Source organism: Glandiceps talaboti, chromosome 20 (genome assembly GCF_964340395.1).
Source record: "Glandiceps talaboti chromosome 20, keGlaTala1.1, whole genome shotgun sequence".
In the NCBI taxonomy this organism is placed as follows: domain Eukaryota; kingdom Metazoa; phylum Hemichordata; class Enteropneusta; family Spengelidae; genus Glandiceps; species Glandiceps talaboti.
The window spans coordinates 3,785,001-3,809,469 of NC_135568.1; the positions used below are offsets into that span (position 1 = coordinate 3,785,001).

General features: G+C 37.0%; 3 protein-coding genes across 3 annotated transcripts in view; 2 read left to right on the forward strand and 1 right to left on the reverse strand.

Annotated features, from left to right (window-relative positions):
- LOC144450972 (uncharacterized) overlaps positions 1–7,606 on the reverse strand; it is an 8,297-nt gene extending 691 nt beyond the window's left edge. The window contains exons 1-8 of the mRNA XM_078141731.1: positions 7,505–7,606; positions 5,410–5,531; positions 4,775–5,024; positions 3,800–3,992; positions 2,409–2,860; positions 1,446–2,034; positions 1,061–1,132; positions 167–305 (exon numbers count right to left, since the gene is read on the reverse strand). Coding sequence (XP_077997857.1) covers positions 167–305; positions 1,061–1,132; positions 1,446–2,034; positions 2,409–2,860; positions 3,800–3,992; positions 4,775–5,024; positions 5,410–5,507 — 1,793 coding nt within the window. The 5' untranslated portion in view covers positions 5,508–5,531; positions 7,505–7,606. The remainder of the gene's footprint in view (positions 1–166; positions 306–1,060; positions 1,133–1,445; positions 2,035–2,408; positions 2,861–3,799; positions 3,993–4,774; positions 5,025–5,409; positions 5,532–7,504) is intronic.
- A 1,369-nt stretch (positions 7,607–8,975) lies between these two features.
- LOC144450855 (cytochrome P450 2U1-like) lies at positions 8,976–15,139 on the forward strand. The gene is made up of 7 exons (XM_078141597.1): positions 8,976–9,196; positions 10,031–10,444; positions 11,146–11,288; positions 12,284–12,784; positions 13,126–13,313; positions 14,035–14,153; positions 14,807–15,139. Exons 2-7 carry the CDS (start codon positions 10,102–10,104, stop codon positions 14,989–14,991), a joined length of 1,479 nt encoding a protein of 492 aa, XP_077997723.1. The 5' UTR covers positions 8,976–9,196; positions 10,031–10,101; the 3' UTR covers positions 14,992–15,139.
- Positions 15,140–18,958: 3,819 nt separating this feature from the next.
- Positions 18,959–24,173, forward strand: LOC144450973 (cytochrome P450 2U1-like). The gene is made up of 6 exons (XM_078141732.1): positions 18,959–19,304; positions 19,997–20,139; positions 20,950–21,450; positions 22,428–22,615; positions 23,113–23,231; positions 23,827–24,173. Exons 1-6 carry the CDS (start codon positions 18,959–18,961, stop codon positions 24,006–24,008), a joined length of 1,479 nt encoding a protein of 492 aa, XP_077997858.1. The 3' UTR covers positions 24,009–24,173.
- The last annotated feature ends 296 nt before the right edge of the window (positions 24,174–24,469 follow it).

A 24,469-nucleotide genomic window follows, 5' to 3' on the forward strand; every position in this document is an offset into this window, starting at 1 on the left:
CACGTCACATCACGTCACGTCACGTCACCTCACCTCACCTCACATCACATCACATCACATCACGTCATGTCATGTCATATCATATCATATCATATCATATCATATCATATCATTTTACACACACAGCTTGTACATACATATTCTCCTTGTGTAACGTGATACTTACACAAGTGCAAAGCGATACCAACCAATAGGTCGTCCGTATATTTTCTTGGGTTCACCACGTTCAGCGTAAAGGTCCTCCTTCCTGTGTGTAATACAACTATTACAATAGCACTTACTGTGTTCTTTCTTGAACAGAACTTCTGTTAATTAAAAAAAATGTAGCCGATTAAACTAATTATTAGTATGATAAACTTCGTGAATATTTAAGCGAACTCTAAAGTAGTAATATATGGGCAGGCGACAAGGATTTGTTGTTGTCAAGAAAAACTTTGACCCTCTCCAAATATGTCTCATTGTGCAACCACGTATCCTGCTTGTTAAAAGTCATGACCCCCACCTAAAAACCATAACCCCCAACACTAAACCCCGAATTCAAAATCCTTGTATTAAAATCACCCCTCCAGTGCATTCTGAAGGTGGTTCAGACCAACCTTTAAATTTAATTTGGTAACTGTCCCTGTACCATGCTGTCGACAGTACATATACGTTGGCTCAGTATGTCAGCTCAAACTTTCTTCCACAGCCGGTATTAGAAATTAACGACCTCTTTTGCACTTCCCTCCATCATGATTAACGTTGACATAGTTTCCACTTGGAACCCTATATTAGAATCTCATGGTCTTGGATTATCATTATTTTACAAATAGAAGTATCATGATTGTATCGAGTGGCTCTTTTATTCAGGACTATCTTTTAATACAGCCCTGTCAGAAAACAATATTTCACGTCCAAATTTTAATCCTTGTTCAACAAAAAGCCAAAGCTGATCCATAGTTCAACATAATCATATGCAAAAAGAATGCAACGATAGCATGCCAATGTGCTACAAAACAAATCGTAGCTAAATAACACGTTTTGTTCTTCTAAAAGCTGAAATCAATTATGCATGACATACCTGGTAACTGTAAATGCTCCTGTTTGAATCTTTCACACAAGTTCTCATATTCACATCGTTTTCGTGCCGTATCTACAAAAGAGAAATGATGAATTAGTTCTGCATGTAAATATATCATGGATAAATCAAGTAGAGTTATTGTACCCTGTATCTCATTCAATGTAAACAATAACTTCTGCATCTAGGACTTTTCGGAGATTTCAGACAGCTTGTCGTATATTAGTACAGTAACTACGTCTTCATAAATAAAAAAAAAACAGGTATATATTCTGCAGAAGTAATACAGACTCTTTTATTGATATCTACTAAAATATATTTGCATTAAACTGACACGTGTTTATACAACGTGCGTATAATTATAACAGAAAACCAACGAATGTCTGACCTGTTCTTTCCTGTCCGTTGATAGCGTCTAAAAGTCTATCCATTGCTCGTTGAACAGCTACATTCCCTGTGTTCTTCAACCTATATATTTCTGATATTAGTATTTCTGAGTCGAGGATGGCGTTTTTACTGGTTTCCACTTTAGCTAGTTCCACCAGGGTGTTTGCCACGCATTCCTGTTCTACGGGTCTGTCCTTCTTCAACAACTTTTCGAATAGAGATAGTGTTCCCAGTTTGATTATTGTTTCATTGTTTTTATGATTTACGGCTATCTTACCGAGTACCGACACGATTTCCAGGGCGGAATACCGACCATAGTCTTCAGATTTCCGACGTAGGTAGGGTTCTTGGAGGACTTCGTCAAAGACTTCAACGACGAACTTTAATTTGTCTTGGCTGATGTTTTCTTTGTAGTCTATGGTGATAACCATACACACACAAGATGCTACGGCCAACTCTTTGCACTCACAATTCAAAAATGGTGAAAGGTTCTTGACAATGTCAAGGCCACATAAAATGTGTCGATTTTCAGTGGCTTTGGCACTGTTATGCAAGATTGACAACGCTGAATATTGTATGAAACGCTTTGTCTGCAAATGAACAGAAACAATAATTTTCAAAGATGCCAAATAACCATGTAATAACAATGTGACAAATTGCGTCTATCCCTTATCAAAATACATCGAACACGACATGAGATATAAGTATTAACACCCTTTTTGCCCCCCTCTTGTTACATATATTGAATGTCGAAAAGCAACAAAGCTAAAGGGTGTTACTGCTTATGTCTCAGGCAGTGTTCGGGGTTTCAAAAGGGTTGAACGCAATTTGTCACGGATTAATAACGACTGCTTCTTAAACTAACGTTTAGAAATAAGTAATATTATATATACTGATTGACGATAGCACATCGCAGCCTAATTGTCATTCTGGTTTCGTAGTAACTCGTTTAAGTGTACATTACCTTGTCATTGCTCACATTTGGACCGTATTTTCGCAAGTCGTCGATCATGTCTTTAAGGAGCTCACATCGTCCAAATGATCTACACAACTTCAGACTTGCATCCGAATAGCACCAGCATGCCTTGCGTATTGGATGTATTATTTCAAAGTCGGAAGAATCCTGAATACGCTCTACAAGTTTCTTGAAAAGTTTGCCTGTATCCAGAGCTGCCAGGTGGTCACCGTACGACTGCATTATGTTGTCATCGGTCTCTTTCTCAAGTGGCTGTAGTAGATATTGATCGACCAATTGCGAAGCTACTTTGATATCAATGTCACTCATACCCTGTAGAAATTTCACCACCATTTTCATGCGATACATCGCCTGTTCATGTTGGTTGGATGATCTGTATTCTACAGGCAATGTATCGAAGCTCTCAATTGGAGCTTCTACATTCAGGTGTGTATCTCTTCCTAAATGAAATAGAGACAATTTTCTTTGAATCGAAAAAGAAAATTACCATATTTTGTTCACCTCTCAAAACATACATATCTTGGCAACACACAAGTTACATTTTGTTTACATTTTACTTTCTTGGGGGGGGGGGGGGTATTTTGGTTTGGTTACGTTTTATTTCGTTTCTTTTCGGTTTGTTTTATTCTGCTTCAGCCCAGTTCAGTTCGGTACGGTTCAGTTCGTTTCGATCGTTTTTTTCGTTCCCCTTGGTATTGTTTTATTTTGCTTGGTATCAGTGAGTGTTTTATGAAGTAGAAAGTCATCTTTCCGTTACGTTAAAAAAAATCCAAATAAATATTGCTGAATAAAGCAAAGCAACCTTAACAGGAAATGCTGTTTTCCCTCCAGAAATAAGTCTTTTTCATGAAGTGTTAGAAATACTGTACTACCACAGGGAACGTTTAAACTTTCGTCCTGTTCCCTGTGGTACTACTGACATACATAAATGTACAGCTCATTTCAAGTTACCGTTCAGTGGCTCTGTTTGATACAACCACACAGAAACCAATAAGAAACTGCAATTGCTACACTTTAAGATAGCAAGATGGAATGAATACAGTTTCTTGCTATTTTGTCTCAATGTAGAGAACCAATGTGTCACCATGCCGACACCAAAAGCTGACGTCAAACATTGGTGCCCGCATGTCTCTGTTTAGTTACAGAATTTTTAAATGGTTTATTTCATTTACTACTGCAAACTGTAGCTTGAAATTGCGACCTTGCTGTCTTAACTTAGTATAGAATGTGCAGTTTGTTATTGGTGTCTGTACATGTGTTGGTTTATCAAACAGAGCCGATGAAAGGTAGCTTAGAAAGGGCTGCGAATATTGGATAATATCTATTCAAGTCAATTGATTTGTGTTAGAATTACTGGTATATATAAATGTATTACTGACCAAATATCGATATCTGTGTAGGTACATGACTAGGCATTTCAACAACACCATATAACTTTAGTGATTTTTTCACCAGCGATGCTAGGAGCCCATGATCAACATTTTGGAGATTACGAGTCGCCTCTACCACCTCATTGTTATGATAAAATAGAACACCGTCATGTTCTTTCATTACACCAAGTGTATCTCCAACCTACAGAAAAGATAGAAATGTTGTACATGTGTAATCCAATAAGGAAATACAGTTTAGTGTATCTATTTTGACATTCAACTCGCTATTCATTTACAATCATTACTCAAGTCAATTTTCTAAGATGTCAACGTGGCTAAGTAAGTTAGTCTTGTAATAATAAGAGCTATAATTTGGCATATGAATATGAATATAAGTTTAAAGAGACCGACATCCACATAAACAAACACTGGCAGACAGACTGACAGACAGACAGACAGACAGACAGACAGACAGACAGACAGACAGACAGACAGACAGACAAACAAGGAAAGAAATACAGACACGTGCACACATACATACATACATACATACATACATACATACATACATACATACATACATACATACATACATACACACATACACACATACACACACACACATACATACATACATACATACATACATACATACATACATACATACATACATACACACACACACACGTACGTACGTACATACATACATACATACATACATACATACATACATACATACATACATACATACATACATACATACCGACCGACCGACCGACCGACCGACCGACAGACAGACAGACAGACAGACAGACAGACAGACAGACAGATAGACAGATAGACAGACAGACAAACAAACAGATAGACAGACAGACAAACAGACAAACCTGTCGACATGATGTCATATATGTCTGTTCCCGCGTAATTCACTTGAATCCTAAAAGAAATATACATTTTGCATAGCACGTGTTTTATTTAGTTTACCTTGATATTGCCTTGACGGTTAAGGTGTATCGTCTGTAACACTTTACCATCTATCACGATTGCCATGACCTTCCCCGTGAACTTGATATTGAACTTATTCTCCATCGACGAGACAGTGTCGTCAGAAGTTATTCCTACAGAAATAGTTCCTTGTAAAGGCGGTGAGTTGATTTCGATCTCCCATCGTCTGTATGCCTGCAGAGGTTCTCGTGTCACAAGGCGACCCATTCCATACTGGTCTGTCGATTGCCTGAAACAGCGAAAGGTCAAAGGCGACGGTTTATCATACCTGTAACTATAACAAACAGATATTTATATATTATCATTTTGACAATTTTGCCCCCTTTTCAAAATTAAAGTCACTTGACAAACACTTTTATTAGCGCCTTTTAGCTCAGTTTAGTTAGACTTTACAACGAGTACCACTGACGTAAAGTGTAAAAGTGTACTGTTTCAATTGGTTTATTTACAAGCCTGGCATGTGGCCTTGCTAATGTGGTCAATTAGCAAATGAAAGTATACTTCATACGGATGCTATAAACGATTGTGGTACACAGAAAATATTTTATGGTCATGGGTTGTAATATGTTGTGTAACTGTTCATCTAAATAGTGTATAAAGTTATAAATATATACCTTGCCCCTCTTGCTACTTTTCCATTCAGTAGAATCTCCACATCTTTGGTACATTCATGAAATGTATAGTAGTTGTTGTTGTCATGTCCAGACTGCATGGTTTCATTACGTGGTGGATCTATCTGCAAGTAATCACATCGAAAAGTCCAATGAAGACAGAGGTAGTGTTACCATGACTACTCTGACCTTCGCACATAGATGACAGATCATGTACTAACGATACTAGAATCGCTACCATATCTCCACTTGTACATGGGATCACTTGGACTTTAGGGAATTAGCCACCAGACATCATACAATGTTCATGGTCAACTTGGATCATTCTAGTAGACGTTGCCACGGAGCAGGTGGACACTCCGTACCTTGCCTTGCCTTCCTCTTGCTCGCTCCAAAAGTGAATCCATACTTGATTCCAACTTATATAAAAACATAAATTATACAATACTCAAATGATTGGATGATGAAATCATCAACACCATAAATGAATAAACCAAAGAGTGTTGTTGCCGTAATTTAATACAAATAATAATGACAAATATTAAAAGTAGCTAAATGATTTGATCACTTCATTGTTCTTCCACCTACCTGTAAATTAGTCATTATTTGACACGGTTGATCTTTTACATGTCATGACTTAATGTTGTTATCTCAGAATACTATTGGCGAAATGCAAAAACATTTCTTCTAAGTATTATTTTATGACAGTTGAGCGATCACTGTGACCTCGTGTAACGTCAAAACTTTGCTCGCTATCTAAAACATCCGACATAAAATTATGGAAAGTTACATACATACATACATACATACATACATACATACATACATACATACATACATACATACATACATACATACATACATACACACACACACACACACACACACACATATACATACATACATACATACATACATACATACATACATACATACATACATACATACATACATACATACATACATACATACATACATACAAATGTTCCAATTCAACTCTGAACAGCCCCTGTGTAAACTTTGTAGACACAGATGATATTGGCATATAAGTAAACAAGTAATACAACCACAAAAACAGATAAAGAGTCTGAGACAGAAAGGTATATTTCTTGTATTGTTCGAAAGGCAATCAATCAAAACGGAACAATAGTGGAAAGAACCTCACCTGAGTTTATCTTTCTAGACACAATGTACAGTGATGAATTGTTTATTTTTAACCCAGTTAGGTCATATTGGGTGGAGGGTCTATGGTTAGGTCATGCAAATTCTGCTCTTTTATGTTGAACAGTTGATATGGTGATGAAAGGATAACAATAGTTACATACATTCACTGCGTTACTATTGTGTTTATTTAACTTTAAAAAAAAGTTAACCATTTTTAGACTTCTTACTCTTGTCCTTATAATGTCTCATAGGGAAACATTTATTGACCTCAGTAACTTTGTAAAACTGTTACTTACATATACTCATAGGTGGACAATTTTCCTTTTAATGGCCGAATCCCTGCTTGACCTTAAATGACCTTTATGTGCTTGCTAGCACTTATTACACAAAGGTTTCACACACGTTATACGATTGACAGTGCAGGTAATTTTAATAGCAAGTTATTGAGATAACTTATTATGCTCCATACACCTACAGATCGAGTCACGTGTCACAAAAAAATGCAGCAATGATCGCAGAACTTATGCCGATCAAATAAGGAACTCCTATTGGTGATAACAAAGGTTTCGCTATTATAGAATAGCAAAGTCACGTGATTACAACTCCGGCCACCGTAGGTATGATCTGAGGGTAACGTGTATCTCCATGTAGAATATACTGCTTAAAGCAGTACTTACCTATTCAATTCTGGAAGATTTTATATCAATGTGTATACTGTTCTGGTACAAACACACAAATATGATACTAATACTAGACTGGGGAATGGTATGTCATGTGATCTTGTCGACACAGTTGGTAACCCACTAGTGACTGCATGCGGTACAAGTACTTGCATTCATATATTGTTTATTGGATAACACTGTCTCTACGAGAGACTGGTTTAAAACCACCTGTCGACCAATTTCAATAAAATGGCAATTTGAATTTTACATACCCCTGAAAACACCTCGTCAACCTTTTCCAGAAGAATAAGGTATAGCTGTTAACGTCGATGGCACGTACAACTACACAAAGGGCAGACAATTTGAAATAGACACGATCCTCACAGTACGTAGATAACAATGATGTATGACGAATACAAGCTACAAACTATAACAATACAAGTACTATAGACGTATACGTTGAAAACATGTCAAAGGTCATCACGGCATGAAGACTTTCGACTGAATATGAAATTAACAAAAAAAAATAATTTTTTAAAAAACAAGACAAAATATGTTGTTCATTGCTTATTCAAGTTTTGTTAATATAGCACAAAGCTGACCAGTTCTGACACGGTTTCGCTATAATCCCCATATTATGAATGATGTAGACTGATATATATACTTTAGCATTTGAAAAAACAAATTTACCCATTGCACAAACAATGCTGAACTATTTTTCAAGAGATGTGAGCTCCTAACTTTGCATTGTTTCCCAGAATTCCTCGCCCTTTGACACTATTATGAAGTATTCCACTTTCATGTTGTGAGACGCCGGTTGAGACAGTTGTTTAATATTGCGATATTAACTACAGTCGTCTACAATATTAGTAAGTGGTCTATAAGTATTACATACAGGCCCAAGTTTTCGTGTAATTTTGGTGGCTATTTGATGGCCAGTCTTTTGTGTGTGTGTGTGTGTGTGTGTGTGTGTGTGTGTGTGTGTATGTGTGTGTGTTGTGTGTGTGTGTGTTTGTTTGTTTGTTTGTTTTTGTTTTCTTTGTATTGTTTTTGCAAAGACCTGTCCTCGAAATGAAAATTATAAGGTTAGCAGCAGCTACGAGTTGGACATTTTCTAGCAGAAAAAAAACCTAGATAATAGGAATGTGGAAATACTGGCATCTCTGTTTGATGTACAACACAATTAAACTTTTGGCAAACAAATATGGGAACTGTGACTGAAGAAGAGGCCCTAACGCTGGTTTCGAATCGAAGGCTCAACTACTACCGATCCAGGGACGCGCGCGTATCGCCAATAGTTACTATACACAAATCAACCCAAAATTTTAAGGGTTCCGTATCACAACCACATGGTTGGTTATCTCTAACCCAACTACCATACAACCTGGTTAAATTTGTCCATGTTCGAAATCCCAGTCCTTCTCATACATACTAGGGTAAGTTTAATTAATGAACATATCAAACGAATAGTAACATAAAATTTAAGAATATATACTTTGATTTTTAGCAATAACGATTTTATGAATATAAATGTGTAAATTAACCAATGAAAACATGAATTTTAGGAACTTGAAAATAAATGTGTTTTATTGGCTATTGCAATACATGGCCTGCCATATAGGCCAGGCCTTTTATAGTTTGCTTGTTGAACTGGTACAATGAGGTTGATCATTGCTACTTGTCAACAGTTACCCACGTGACCTCAGCTGTCATTTGATCGTCGAATGCGTCTTGACTTAAGTTAGTCCTGCTTACAGACGGTGCACGAGTCAGAACTAGTCTTGAGGGTGCAACTATTATAGTTGTCTTAATAGTCAGTTCAAAACGTGAGACTTGAGAAAGTTGCTCAAGAACCCCGTACATTTGGATGATCGACGTCCATTTTGGAATATTTCTCCGCACAAGCCAATCTACTGTATCTGCTAATACTTCGTATACGACAGGGTGCAGAATTATAGAAAACGGTACGTTTTATTGTGTTGTCTGTTATGTTAGGGCCCTTGATAAGCTTACTTCCGTATTCAAAACCTAATCAATACGACGTTATTTAACCGCAAAAACCAAAACTATATACTGTACAGACTGGTTAAAGCATTTGTAAGTTTTTGACTCTATCTTTGATATTGAAAGAAAATCTTAAAAGTCGCAGCTGTATTAAACGCTTCGTCCCATATTACAATGAAGGTCACATAAAGGTTGAAGGTCACATAAAGGTCGTCTGCATTGGATGATTGATTGTCCCTAACACAAACAAGGTCGTGTCCCTAACTATAAGGTTCATACCATTATTCATTCTATCATGGTCTGAGCTTAGGGCCATTTTGGTATTGACACTATGGCAACGGCACGCTGCAACTGTGTAGTGATAGTAAAACGTACAAAACTCATATATGTAAGTTTTCCCCCAGTGTTACCATATGTTACCCTCCTCTCGAATGTATCACAGAATAAAATGGAAATCAGTCAAGTTGAAACAATTTGCCATCTGGATCAACAAATATCTTACTGAGCATTCCTCCATTTTGTCGTCTGGTTAGATGTTGCTAAAGTCTTATTATCTGGGTCATTTATAGACTGGCACGCAGTATAAATCTCTCCCAAAACGTACATAATTCAGCTTTAAAAAAACCCCGTTCGACTGCTTGAGTGTTATTATAACGTGTGTGAGAAACTGATATTGCTATTAACACTGTCACTTTTAGGGCAGGCTGATAAGCGCGTACCGGTGACGTCATTGCAGTCTACTTCAGTGTACACGTATTCTTCACATTCTTCTCAAATTTTCTGGTTTATTTCAGTATTCAAAAGAGTGTACGGTTCACTGCGGAATTCAAAAGAAAAACAAGCCAACGTTCGCTATTAAACAAGTATGTTCGAGTTAGGATTTTTTCAGGTACTTCTACTGTTACTAGTCTTTGGACTGCTCTTACTCTGTGTACGAGAGTACATGCCGCCATGCAGGAACTTTCCACCTGGACCATGGGGTGTACCTATACTAGGCAGTATGATATACGTCAGTGCAAAGGTATACAAGGATATGATGCGTCTGGCAAAAACGTATGGTAATGTGTACAGTCTCAAAATGGGAAAACAAGTCGTCGTTGTGGTCAATGGGATAGAATCTATCAAGGAAGTTTTGATTAAGAAAGGCACTGATTTTGCAGACAGACCAAGTTCATGGCTTATTGGGATGTATAACCCAAACTATGAAGGTAGGCAAGTAAAATATTACACACCATATATAGAAAAATTATAGTCTCCGCGTATAAGAATTAAATTTCTGCTTCTGGTTTGAGTTCATTATTTTAATTTTTAAGACAATTTTAAAGAATAATTTCCCAAATAATACGGTGTTTGCAACGGCATAAATCTTTCGAGACATTCGCCGTGTTTTAAAAGTCCCCTTTATTTGTATATTATGGCAATAAAGGTATTTTCATAAACTTTGGGTTCTGGAGAGTCATTTCATGATTTCAAATCACATGATTTTCGTTCGGTTGCCAAGAAACACCAAATTGAAATTCTTTTTTCACCTCTATTGGTCTTTCTGATGCACCATTTTTATATTCGTGACCAGTTATCTGAAGAAATAAGCACTTAGGAGTCATGAATATTCAGTGTGCATCTAATGACTATTCATGTATGCCAAGACCAATGATGGCAATCGAGCAAAATTTATGTGATATGAAATCATGAACTGACTTAGTCTGGTCCTCTGCCTCCTTTCTGCCACTGCTGGCGCTACACTCACGAAAGAGTATAGCGCCAGCAGCGACAGAAAGGTGGCAGGGGGCCAGACCAGAACTGACTCTCCTGAATCCAATTTGAAAGTTTATGAAAATCGTTTTTAGTTCCTGGAGTAGGGATATACTCATGTTGGGTGGTAGTACTTGTCACTAATTTTTTCACATAGGTATTGCTGATAGTCATTTTGACGAAGCCTTCCAACGTCGTCGCAGATTTTCACATACTACCCTCAGAAGTTTTGGTTTCGGTAAAATCAGCATGGAGAGTAAGATAATGGAAGAAGTCGAAGAATTATTGAATGAGTTTAGAGTAAGTACGTAGTATCTATATACGGGTAATGGCTTGCAATCCTTTTCGTGTTAGTGTTCACTGGTGACTGTGTTGATACAACCATGCAGGAACCAAGACGAAACTGTACATTCTAGCAAGATCGCAATTATGCAAACATGCGGGTGCCAATGTTTTGATGTCTGTATTGATGTATGCATGTTATAACATTGGTTTATTTCATTAAGACAAAATGTTGCAAGAAACTGTCTTCATTCAAATTCGGTATCTTAAAATGTAGCATATGCATTTTCTCATCGATTTGTGTATGGTTGCAATAATACAAACATGAAACAGGCTGTAGATCGACTGAACACAAACCGATTCCATGACTTTCTGACTTTCTGACTTGCTTAAGATGGTAGAAGCTGAGTTTATAAGTTTTTTGCCAAGCTTTTTACTATTAAAGATCGAGCAGTGTTCTCTATAAGGGTTTCTTAGGGCACAAATCTAAGGTGAATGGTGGCAACTAAAATTGGATTTGGAGGGATCGGGGTTATTGTCAAGTCCGTTTTAAACCATTTCCTCTGTACTGTCTATGTTTAAACTTACTTCAACACTATGTATCACTTACATACTGACTGTTGGCACCAATAACCATCCGGCTGAAGTTGCCAATAGGGAACCCGCCATGTTGAATGTTGCATCATGGGAAATGTGATAATAAATACTAATCAATTAGTATTGTAAACAATGTTGTTACATGGTTTATAACAAACAATAATCAATTTATATTTACCCTGACAGTGTGGGAGGTTTATTTCATCGGTAGCTCCAGATAAACTATAACGCGATAACCACATATAATCCCATACCCCTTTGCATCTGAGCATGCTCAGTCTGGATTGCAAATTCCCTACTGACACCTGTTTGTTGATTGTTTACTATGATGTAACACCCTGATATTATACTATGCAGATTTATCTACCCCCAAATTCAAATTTTATGATTGATTCCAATGGTGAATTTCTTTCCAGGACTTACAAGGAAATCCTTGCAACCCCGGGGGTCTTCTTAATAAAAGTTCAGCTAACATAATGTGCTCGATCATATTTGGTAGACGTTTTGAATATTCAGATCCCAAGTTCCAAGGTTACGTGGATTCCTATTCCAGATGGTTTGAACTGTTTGGTGAGCTGTACTCTGCAGAATTAATTCCATATCTAAGAGTATTCATGCGTAAGGAAATCCAGGAATACATGCTTCACTTTTCAAACATCAACGCTTTCTGTATTGATGAAATCGATAGTCATGAATCCACGTTTGATCCAAACCACATCCGGGACTTTATTGATGCTTACCTACTGGAAGTAGAGAACCAAGACCCGAGTGAATTCACAACCAGTCAACTTAAAGAGATCTTGATTGACTTATTCGGCGGAGGGTCAGAGACAACAGCAACCCTTCTCAAATGGGCGTTGCAGTTAATGGTATTGCACCCTGATGTACAGGAAAGAGTTTCTGAGGAAATACATCAGGTAATTTTGTAGCGTTTAACAAAATGCAAACACCTTGACTTTCGTTGTGTGCTGTAAAGTAGTATTAATTGTCGATACACAAAATATACTGATGGAGGCCATAGCAACAGTTAATTTACAAATGCCTAATGACATCACAAGTTGTACTTCAACGCCATTGTCGTCTTTGAAATAAAGTACTCCATTTTTATACACCGGAGAAATTGAGAAGTAAAAAACCAATAACCACTCTCTGTTGTGTATAACTTCCATTCCCAGTTTCCTGTCAACGCAGGAAACACAAAACATGCATTATTCCATTATGGTTTTAAAATGCCTATCATGTTTATTACGTCATATAGGTGGTTGGCCAAAATCGTCTTCCCAGCCTGACTGATAGACAACAGCTACCTTTCACTGTTGCCGTTTTGTTAGAAATCCAACGTATCGGTTCTATATTTCCGTTGGCCCTACCACATGCTGCCGTAACAGACACTTCTATTGGTCGATACAAAATACCCAAAGGTACTCCCGTTTTCATAAACCTGTGGTAAGTTGTGATTTTATTGGTGTTATGTTGATAAAGATTCACCTACTATGATGTAGAAATATAACCAATACGCATGACATGACCTGACAAACTGAGAGCGTTCTTGTCCACGCCAACTCTGATAAACAGCGCCATCTATCATGTATATTGTGAACAAGACTGACAGTTTGCAGACGAAAGCTCATAACGAAAACGAGACTGACTCGTCCTAGCTTCTTTACTTGCATAGTCTTAAACTATAGTATTTTTTACGTCATCGTCATTAGGTTGATCGATTTTGATTTTGGTTGAGGTTTGACTTCTCGATGTGTTGAAGAAAGTTAAACTCTGGTTTGCGAGAATGTTTTAGTTGCGATCAAGTACATGTAAGTCACGAACAGTCCACTTCACCACTTCTGTGGATAGGGATTCTGGGTATGCAGAGAGAGGTGCTTCATTACGTATTTTACGTCACCACAAGCTATAGTAACACTATGTAGACTGATAGATACAGACACAGGTTTTTCACCCTTAAAGTTAAGGATGTTTGAAATCCATACGTATATAGTAACATATAATACATTGATTCCACATTCTCGCAAACGAGAGCTTTATTTCTTCCGCGACATTGCGAAATTTAACGATGGGCCGTAAAAGAGGCTGTGGTCTTGGACGGTGCCGTAAAAGAGGCTGTGGTTTAAGACAATGGCAAACTGATTGATTAACGTTCTACTGATTACAGGTCAGTTCATCATGACCCTTCAATATGGCTTGAACCTGATAAATTTGACCCTTCCCGATTTTATGATGAACGTAGCGGAACTGTCACAAAGCACGAAAGTTTTCTGCCATTTTCAACAGGTATGTCAAAATGTAGACGTGAAGACTTCAATTTTCACTAACGGATTTTTCAACATTAACGACGTAGTTATACATTTAATTTACAAACACTATTTTTATTTCCTGGTTGCGTTGTACTCGGCGACAAATTGATATACTACGTCATTTTCTGCGGTGCTCGAAATATTAATCAAAGCGTCCCAAATCACCGCTATTTGTTTTCACCTATTCAGAATACATATTCATTCATTTTCTCTGAAAACCCCAATAACCTTTCGTAACATATATTTCATCTTAATGTTCTTTTATTTTCTATTAAGCACTGATCATAATCTTCATGTTGTAAAATTTCTTGCTTAAGTCCTGACAAGTCTTGGCAGAATGAGACATAACCTTATTTTTGTATAAATTAAGTTTTGGGGGTATAATTATATTAGTCCCAAACATGTTTCTTCATTCAGCTGGAGCTTACTCGTGACGTCTAGCGACTCGTAGTGACAAGGCCCCTTAGGTAACTCGTACATTATTACTCTCCTTGGCTGAACAAAGAAAAAGTATTGGTGAATAATATCTAAATATACAATAAGTGGTTATCTGTGAATATTCCTTAAAATGAAAGGTATATCGAATATTTGAGGACACGTGACTCATGAATGTTATTCTTCTATTTGCAGGGCGTCGAGTCTGTATGGGTGATCAATTAGCCAAGAAGGAAATCTTTCTCTATTTCGCTTCATTGATGCACCAATTCAAATTTTCTCAACCGAAGGGAACGGAGAGGCTCACCGTGGAAGTAGATTTTGGCATCACATTGGTGCCAAAACCGTTTGATGTCATTATAGAATCGAGAATTGAATGAAAGTAGATAGATATCTTGGTAGTTTTGTTGCGGAGTTCCATAAAACGTGTCTACGTTCTATAGTTTTATTAACTCCTTCTCATATAGATTGTTTAATGTATACTATCTTTATCAGATTGTTGATAATTTTTATGGAGGTAGTTGTATTTTGTACTGTGACTTTTGTAATGAATATCATGATATATATATATATATTATGTCTATGGTTTGATATTTTATGGCCTCCTACACAGTCTTTTTTTCAATTTTCTTTTCACCCTTGGAGTTGTCTCCTTCCAATCAGTAGCAATCAAGGTGAAAATTGTCTTTCTCCCAAAACAAGATGGAAGGTGGCTGGCTAAGTAGCTCCCTGTGTAGGTTAGATGAGACATCTCCTTATGTATGTGAAATCCAATCCTGTGTAAAGTAATCTCGTTCGGAGTATTATTGTAGTTGGCTATCACTGATATTTGTATGCATCATTGTGCCATATCATTTTATATCTCCACTGTAGCGTAGGTGACAGAAGGGGTGGCTAAAATAATGCTTGAGTTTCATTTGGCGGGGCTTAACATTTTTAAGAAGAGAGGGTGAGAAGTACTACCGTAAATTGTGTACATTTCGTAACTGTAGCTATTGTTACAAAGTATATAATTGTATTATAAACAAACAGTAATTGTATCTAGGCTACCCGACCGTGTGAGGTCTAATTGATTAATGAGATAGTAATACGAGCTAGGCCATGTTATTACTTGTAATTAAGTGAATGTTGCAAGCGTCACTACAAGTGATAAATCACAACTTTTAATGAATTCAACTATAGTGGAAAAGGTATTTCCAAAACTGTTTATCTCTGAATTAAATTAACTATAGTTCATAAACACTTCCTAAATAAGTAAAAGAATTGAAGTTTACTGTAAACATGTTATTTACTAACCATATTTGTATTACGGAATGAAGATTTAGATTTGAATAAAATGTGAATGTAGGGTGTATGCAATGTGTAGGTTATGTGAATGTGAATGTAGGGTGTATGAGGTCTAATTGATTAATGAGATAGTAATACGAGCTAGGCCATGTTATTACTTGTAATTAAGTGAATGTTGCAAGCGTCACTACAAGTGATAAATCACAACTTTTAATGAATTCAACTATAGTGGAAAAGGTATTTCCAAAACTGTTTATCTCTGAATTAAATTAACTATAGTTCATAAACACTTCCTAAATAAGTAAAAGAATTGAAGTTTACTGTAAACATGTTATTTACTAACCATATTTGTATTACGGAATGAAGATTTAGATTTGAATAAAATGTGAATGTAGGGTGTATGCAAAAGGCCAACTGTCAACTGATACGAGGAGAGATCTTGTGGGGCGGAAGAGAGCAACACGTCTGGATTACGGTGACTGATCTGCGGGGAACTAACTGTTTCTATCTAGTTTGAACTGCTGTAAGTGAAGGAAAACGAATCCAAAGCTCTCGTATTGTTGGTTTAAGCATACATCTTCTTCACCAAAAGTCATATTTTGAGTGCTTGTGAGTTTATCCACTGAATATGTATCCTGAGATTCTGGTACCTCTGAGATTGACTGTGTGCGTCTGAAGTTACAACTTGAATTTGGTCAATAGCTATCAACACCAAAGACAAGTCGGTAACACTATGTAGACAAATTGCATGAGATAGTATCAAGATGACTGAATAAGTTCTATCTAAACTCGACCTGAAATATTTTGCTATCATTATATATGGTTTGTATTATCCTTGTCAAGCATTGTGAAAAAATGAAATCGACCTACCTACCCAATGTGATGGGTTAGTTTACCCGTTGACCAGCATTTTTATTTTTCTGGCCTTACATATGATATTTAATTGCGTATGCTAAAATGGATATTATGTAAATTACATGCAAATTTCAAATGTATGATTGCACCAGGACAAAGTTCTGCCCCGGCAATTTGGCCAGGCTACGGCCCTGCAAACGATGGTAGGATACGATAATATTGATGTCCTTCTGAGTTTAGCAAAAGTGACTGCTAACCTAAAGTATACAATCAAACTCTTCAGGGTATTTTCTTGTCTCACTGAAGCTTATGCATTCTTCGAAATATTGTTATAAAGCATTGTATTTGAATAAACAACTATAAAATTTATCATTTATTTTTCAAATGTGTGTCTAAACTTTGTTGTAAATCTGGGAATAAATGAAAGTAATTTACATTTTAATTTTTAGCAGAGTTAGACGTTGGGACACCAGCAAAATAACAACCAACGGGTATCAGTAATTAGCTAGGGGTCAGTCTCTGAAAACAGCTGGGTTATTGGTAACTAGGACACTGCGCATTATGACGTCAGTGAACAACAAATACACGTCACTTTAAGCTCAGATCACTCACGAGACCATACCTGTCTCACCTGATCGGCACAGTAGTCATCTTGACTTGTCAACCGGTGTATCATCTATATCACTGAATCAGGAAGCTGTAGCGAATCACAAATTTACTGGTGTACAGTCGGTGAGTGCATTTCTGACATTTGTGTGCTCAGGTCGTTGCCTTTTACATGAATATGCCTTGTATAGCCTATAGCCTCAGGTGAAAAAACCCACAATTTATTTAGGAACTCTCACGCTGTAGACTTCCAAAAAGCGGGTCAGTTTTTTTGTGTGTCTTTAATTTATTACTTGTTCACTAAAAGCTCTGATTTATAATCATATATACCATGTTGGGTTCTATTAAAACATGTAATATGATAACTCTCCGTGATGTCAGAAAACAAAGGTCGTTCACCTTTCACCTGCACTTTGAACTCGGGCATGCAATCGCCAGACAACAGCGTTCAATATAATTTACATGTGTAGTCGAGTCGTGCTGGCAGACGGACGGGGTGCGTACCAGGGCTCGCTCCATGGCTCCAGACTGTTGGACATCTCTTATCCTGAAACAACGGTCAGAATCGACAGGTACTCGTGAAGTTGCTATAATATACCATAGAGAACTACCACGGTGAGGCAGTGTGTTTCAGTTTTAGTGAAATGTCCCACAATATTTTTGCTAGGTAAGAGATAATTGCATGCCAAATTTATACATTTATGTACACGTTGACATGTCATGACAGGACAACACAATACAAGACAATACAAGACAATACAAAACATACATACTAGGTACATCGTCAAAAGATGGTTTACGTTGAACTTGAAATAGCCGTCGTTATCACGAAAATGACGCAACATGACGCTTTATCAATTTTCAAAATACTTTAAATTGGTGCAATTTCTTCCTGACACCATATACTCCAATTGGTTATGTTATGTTATGTTAATTGTTTATTTGAACTGTATGAACGAAATTTTACGAAGTGCCTAAAAATAAGTTTAGGGTCAACAGGGAAAATTAAATTGGGTATAGTTACCGGAAACATACAATTATATTTGTTAAACTAATAACGCTTAAAACTTGCTAGCGCTCGGTTTCGCTTTCATTAAGGCCTAAAAAATAATTGTTTGGTTCCGGTTACCCGACCCCGCCTAGCTTTTCACTGCCAACTCTAAACATTTTTTTACGTATTCGAGAAAATAATAATAAAATCGCAAAAATTGTGAAGTCTCACGAGAAATAGTGGATGCTGAAACTGCCATCAACTTAAAAAGACAAAATAAATATGTTCTTCCAATCTGTAATGGCTGTACATCCGATAGGAAGAAATAAATAACACAGAGGTCATTTGGAAAACAATGGAAAACCTGAACTAGACACTCACACATGAAAAAAATATAATAAAGTAAAAAATCTACCTATCCCACCTATTCTAAAATTGAGCGTAATCGGAACCACACAATTGTTTTATTATTAGGCCTAATACAATTGTCGTAGTCTAATTTTTTTTAAATTTTATTCTTTTTTTTCAGTCTCGAAGAATTATAAGTGTACACTTACATTTGGAAATAAAAGGGAAAGATTAAACTTTAAAATCGGACTTGTACAACTATGCTGGACTTACCACTTTATCAGATACTGTTACTGTTACTAGTCATTGGACTGCTCTTACTATGTGTACGAGAGTACATACCGCCATGCAGGAACTTTCCACCTGGACCATGGGGTGTACCTATACTTGGCAGTATGATATACGTCAGTGCAAAGGTATACAAGGACATGATGCGTCTGGCAAAAACGTATGGTAATGTGTACAGTCTCAAAATGGGAAAAGATGTCATCGTTGTGGTCAATGGAATCGAGTCGGTCAAAGAAGTGTTGATTAGGAAAGGCACTGATTTTGCAGATCGACCAAGGAACGAGTGGATTGTTGAACTGTATAATCCAAAGTATGAAGGTAAGGTCCGGGATAATAACTTCTGCTGTATTACAGCCATAAAATACCGTACGCGTGATACCAAATAACCATAACTCGATACGCCTGTCATGCATAGTCATGTCATCTCCAAAAGTATGGCTGAAACGTCAAGATATAACACCATTCCCGTCTTGAAATTAAGTTCACCTTAATAGCACTAAGCTATATAATGAGTTTTCTTTTTGAAGATGCGTGTCTTGAACGATCCTCGATGCGCCACTAGATCCCAAGGTGTTCGTTTTCATATTCCTGTAAATTCTGTGGGATCCCACGCTAAAAAAACTACATGCTATTACAGGTGTCCAAACAAAACTTTGGTTCCAAGTTGAAATGTAAGTGAGTTACGAAAGACTTTTGTCCCCAAGTCAGCCACTGACATCATGCAAAGAATCCAAACTCAATGTTGTGGTTAGTCTAGAGACTAGCCGTGGCTTTTAATCTGAAGATATCCTTCACCACGTCTAGAGTAATGGGAAATCCTGAACCAAAAGTTACTCATGCAAATGAGGAAACCCTCCCAACTGTTAGAATTATAATATATTATATAAGCTTCATGATCCATAAGTACAAAGTATATGTTGATACAAACAATCTATGTAAACAGAGATTATTGTCTTTCAGAATTTTAAATTTATGATCAATAAAACAAGACATTCTACTCTTTTTGATAGGCATTGGAGATAGTCCGTTTGATGATGCCTTCCAACGTCGTCGCAGATTTTCACATACTACCCTGAGAGGTTTTGGTTTTGGTAAGGTCAGCATGGAGAGTAAGATAATGGAAGAAATCAACACGTTATTGGATGAATTAAAGGTACGTACTGTCAAGTGTAGGGATGACTGACTGACTGACTGACATATTCACTGTTCATTGTTGATTCTAAAGATGGTTTCTTTTATAATACGATCAACAGAATGTAATAAATACATACATGTTTATTGAGGAACTACGGACAGACCCATAGAAGCACTAATCTACCTAGTATCTACCTAAAAGTATATACATGTATTTGTCTGTCATTCCGTCCGTCCGTCAATCCATACAGCGATCTATCTATCATAACTCCCTACCTCCCTTCATCCCCCTCCCTCCCTCCCTCCCTCCATCCATCCATCCATCCCTCCCTCACTTCCTCCCTCCCTCCATCTCTGTCTCTAGGGGCCCTAGTGTGAGTGTCAGTGTAACTGTGTGCATTTTACCAAATATTTTCATCACTCCATCCATTATCTAAACTACCTTTACTTTTATCGACTATAACACAGTCTGTACTATCACCTCAAGGTCTTCCATGTTTCTTAGCCTGTAAGATACGGTGTATCATTTCATCTTATCAGACACCACTTCAAATTTGAAAAAAGAAGGCAGATTTATAGGACTGGATATAACGACACATCCTACAGTCTGCCTGTTTACTGGCTGGATCAGAATATAGATACATTAATGTAATGTGGCTTTTAGTAGTCGGCGAAACAAAAACAAAACGAAACGAAACGAAACGTTTCACTGAATACCAAAAGTCCTGTAATAAATCCACGATTGAAGAACCATTTTGGGATCACAAATACAGTCGGGAGAAAGACTATCCGCCACCTATAAGTTTAATTCTAAGATTCTTATTTTCAGGAGTTACAAGGAAACCCGTGTAACCCAGGCAACCTACTCAATATGAGCGTATCCAACGTTATGTGTTCTATTACATTTGGTCGACGTTTTGAATATTCAGATCCGAGGTTCCAAGGTCATATGCATTCACTCGCTAGATGGTTTGAGCTATCTGGTACTGTATACAATGCAAGTGCACTTCCACTGCTAAGATTCTTTGTCCAGAAGGATATTCAGGAATTCCTACACCACTTTTCAAATATCAAATCTTTCTGCATGGATGAAATCACTGCTCACCGTTCTACTTTTGATCCCAATAACATCCGGGACTTCATCGATGCCTATATACAAGAAGCAGAACATCAGGACCCGGATGAATTTACTGATACGCAACTCGGAGAAATTTTGGTTGACCTTTTCTCTGCAGGGACAGAGACAACTGCAACAACGCTTAAATGGGCATTGTTATTTATGATTTTACACCCAGGTGTACAAGAAAGGGTTTATGAAGAAATACATCAGGTAAAATTAAATTTTATCCATATTAGACATTGATTCTTTTGTGTTTGTTCTTTTTTGACATCTTAAGAACTAAAAGTAAGATATTACCCTATTCAGCAAAATATGACAGGGTTTTTAAAATCTTAGTATGTCTACGGCGTCGATCTGTAAGTCCGACAGCTCTCATACTGTTAGAGAGCTATCGGAATTACAGATCTGCACTGTAGACAGTCTATTCAAACCTGCAGCCGCTCAGTTATGTAAGAACACACAATTTAAGAAGAAAATCCAGTCAGTAAATACACTTTGTAAACAACAAAAGACCATCTCCCCAATAGTATGTATGTGTTAAATTTCTTCATAGGCAATTGTGAAATAATTTCACATGTGATCAAATTTACAACTCGTAATACATACATCAAGCATTTGCATTATTTGACGCAATTGTTTATATAGTCTCGGTTACCCAGACTCTCGCCGATGGGGGCTCTGCCTACGAGACCTTCCTGGGTGGTCTCGTAGAGGAGCCCCAGCGGTGAGAGTCTGGGTAACCGAGACTCTCGTTTTCAAAGTATCGGTTTATAGTATCTATACCAAATGTAAAAGTATACTATTATACTGTTTTTTCTCAATATAAACAATAAACAATGTTAGCAGTGCAAAGCAAGTGAACAGACTTGAGGCTAGACACAGACTAGAGAGTAAACATAGATGCCATAACGTATTGCCCCCATCTCACAAATATGATCACGTGACAGCTATCATTCACTGTAATCAGTCTGTTGTTCATTAGCAGAAAACACTGTTTACAGATAGACTCTCTGTTAGAAAGACCACATACTAACTTTACAGTTAAACCAATTGAAAGAGTATACTTTCACACTTGATATGGGCACTTACTATAAATGAATGTTTGACATAGAGAAAGTGTTTTACTTCAGTTTAACTATAATAGTAATTAATAGTGATAATATGAATCGTCATATTTCTTTGTAAAGGTTATAGGTCAACATCGTCCTCCAAACCTGAATGATAGACAATCATTCCCTTTCACTGAAGCCGTTCTACTTGAAGTCCAACGCATTGGTTGTATAGCTCCCATGACCCTTCCACATGCTGCACTGACAGACACTACTATTGGTGGTTATAACGTACCTAAGGGTACACAAGTTATCCCCAATTTATGGCAAGTATTTTGTTCTCTTCCTGCTCTTTGTTCTCTCTAGTTTTGATACAGCGCACTGTAAGTTACCGTTCACTTATTCTGTTTGATACAACCACGCAGAAACAAATATGAAACTGCAGAGTAGTACACATTAAAGGTGATTCAAAATATTCACTATTGCTATATTTAGTCTCAATGATGAAATGAGCCATTTCAACATGCTGCAACTGTAGCTTGAAAATGTATTCATTTAATCTTGCTATCTGAAAGTGTAACATGGAGTTTTTATTGGTTTCTGTGTGGTTGTATCAAACAGAACCAGTGAACGGTAACCTACAATGTGCTGTATTTCAGCGAATGTAACTTTAATAAGAATAGCTGAACGCATTTAAAGTGTAGAATCCCAAACATTTTCTCAGGGAAATTTAGAATTTAATTTTAGATTTAATGAACATGTACAGTCTTTGTAGAATTGACAATTTCTTATAATGATTGACGAATGTTTCTATTGATTACAGGTCGATACATTATGACCCCATAGCATGGCCAGAGCCGCATGAATTCGACCCTTCCAGATTTTACAATGAAAGTAGCGGAACTGTTGTGAAACATGAAAGTTTCCTACCATTCTCAGCAGGCAAGTAACGTATGGATGTCAAATGTTGTACACAGTGTCATTCATTGAAGTAAATAAATCCTTAACACATGATTAGTCGCTATTTATAACGGACTCCTCCTGGATATAGAATATTCAGTAGCTAGTGTGTTTGAACAATTTGTCGATTCGCTAGTTTCATTGGCGGGTATTTTTAACTAAACGCTTCCAGCCAGACTCGGGACAAGTCCCTCTGTTCTCGCGACTGCGCCGCTCGGCCGCATACATAAACAGATTAGGGACGATAGCCACGAGTCTGGCAGCGAGACTAACAGTATACTCCAGAACACTTCTGAAACTTAAAGATGGGATTCACAACGGAAAGCAAAATTTGGTTGACATACAACAGTAACAGTAACTATAGCAAAACGTGCAAAATGAAAATGTTCATCCTGTAATTTAAAATAGGTTTTACTTGAGATACTTGAGGGCCTAATAGAAAGAACTGTTTCATTTACCTCAGTACTGTAATAAGTTTACTTGAGCTACCGTGAATATATCTATTTTATTATTGAAGTTTATGCTGAATCGGGTGACTCTTATAGCCTGGTTATAACAAATATTATCTTCCTTCCAGGACGTCGAGTCTGTATGGGTGAACAACTTGCCAAACAGGAACTGTTTCTCTATTTCTCCTCACTGATGCAACGATTCAAATTTTCCCAACCTCATGGAGTAGAGCTGCCAACCACAGAGGGCGAGTTTGGTCTTACTCTTGTACCAAAACCGTTTGATGTCATGATAGAATCAAGAATTTAGCGATAGCTGTCTAGCTAGTTTAGTTGCCACATGGAGAACGAATATGTACTTACTGCTTGGCTCTGAGGGTACTAATAGACGCCATTACCTCAAGGGCTGGTAATATGTAGCAACTGTTTTCCCGAGGCTGAAATAATTGATGCATGATGATACATTTTGTAACAGTAGGAGGGTAATATAACGTCTACTAATGCCTGAATAAGACGAGGCAATAAGTGTTTTATAGCACATACATACATACATACATACATACATACATACATACATACATACATACATACATACATACATACATACATACACACAGTACACACACACACATACATACATACATACATACATACATACATACATACATGTACATACATACATACATACATACATACATACATACACACAGTACACACACACACACATACATACATACATACATACATACATACATACATACATACATACAT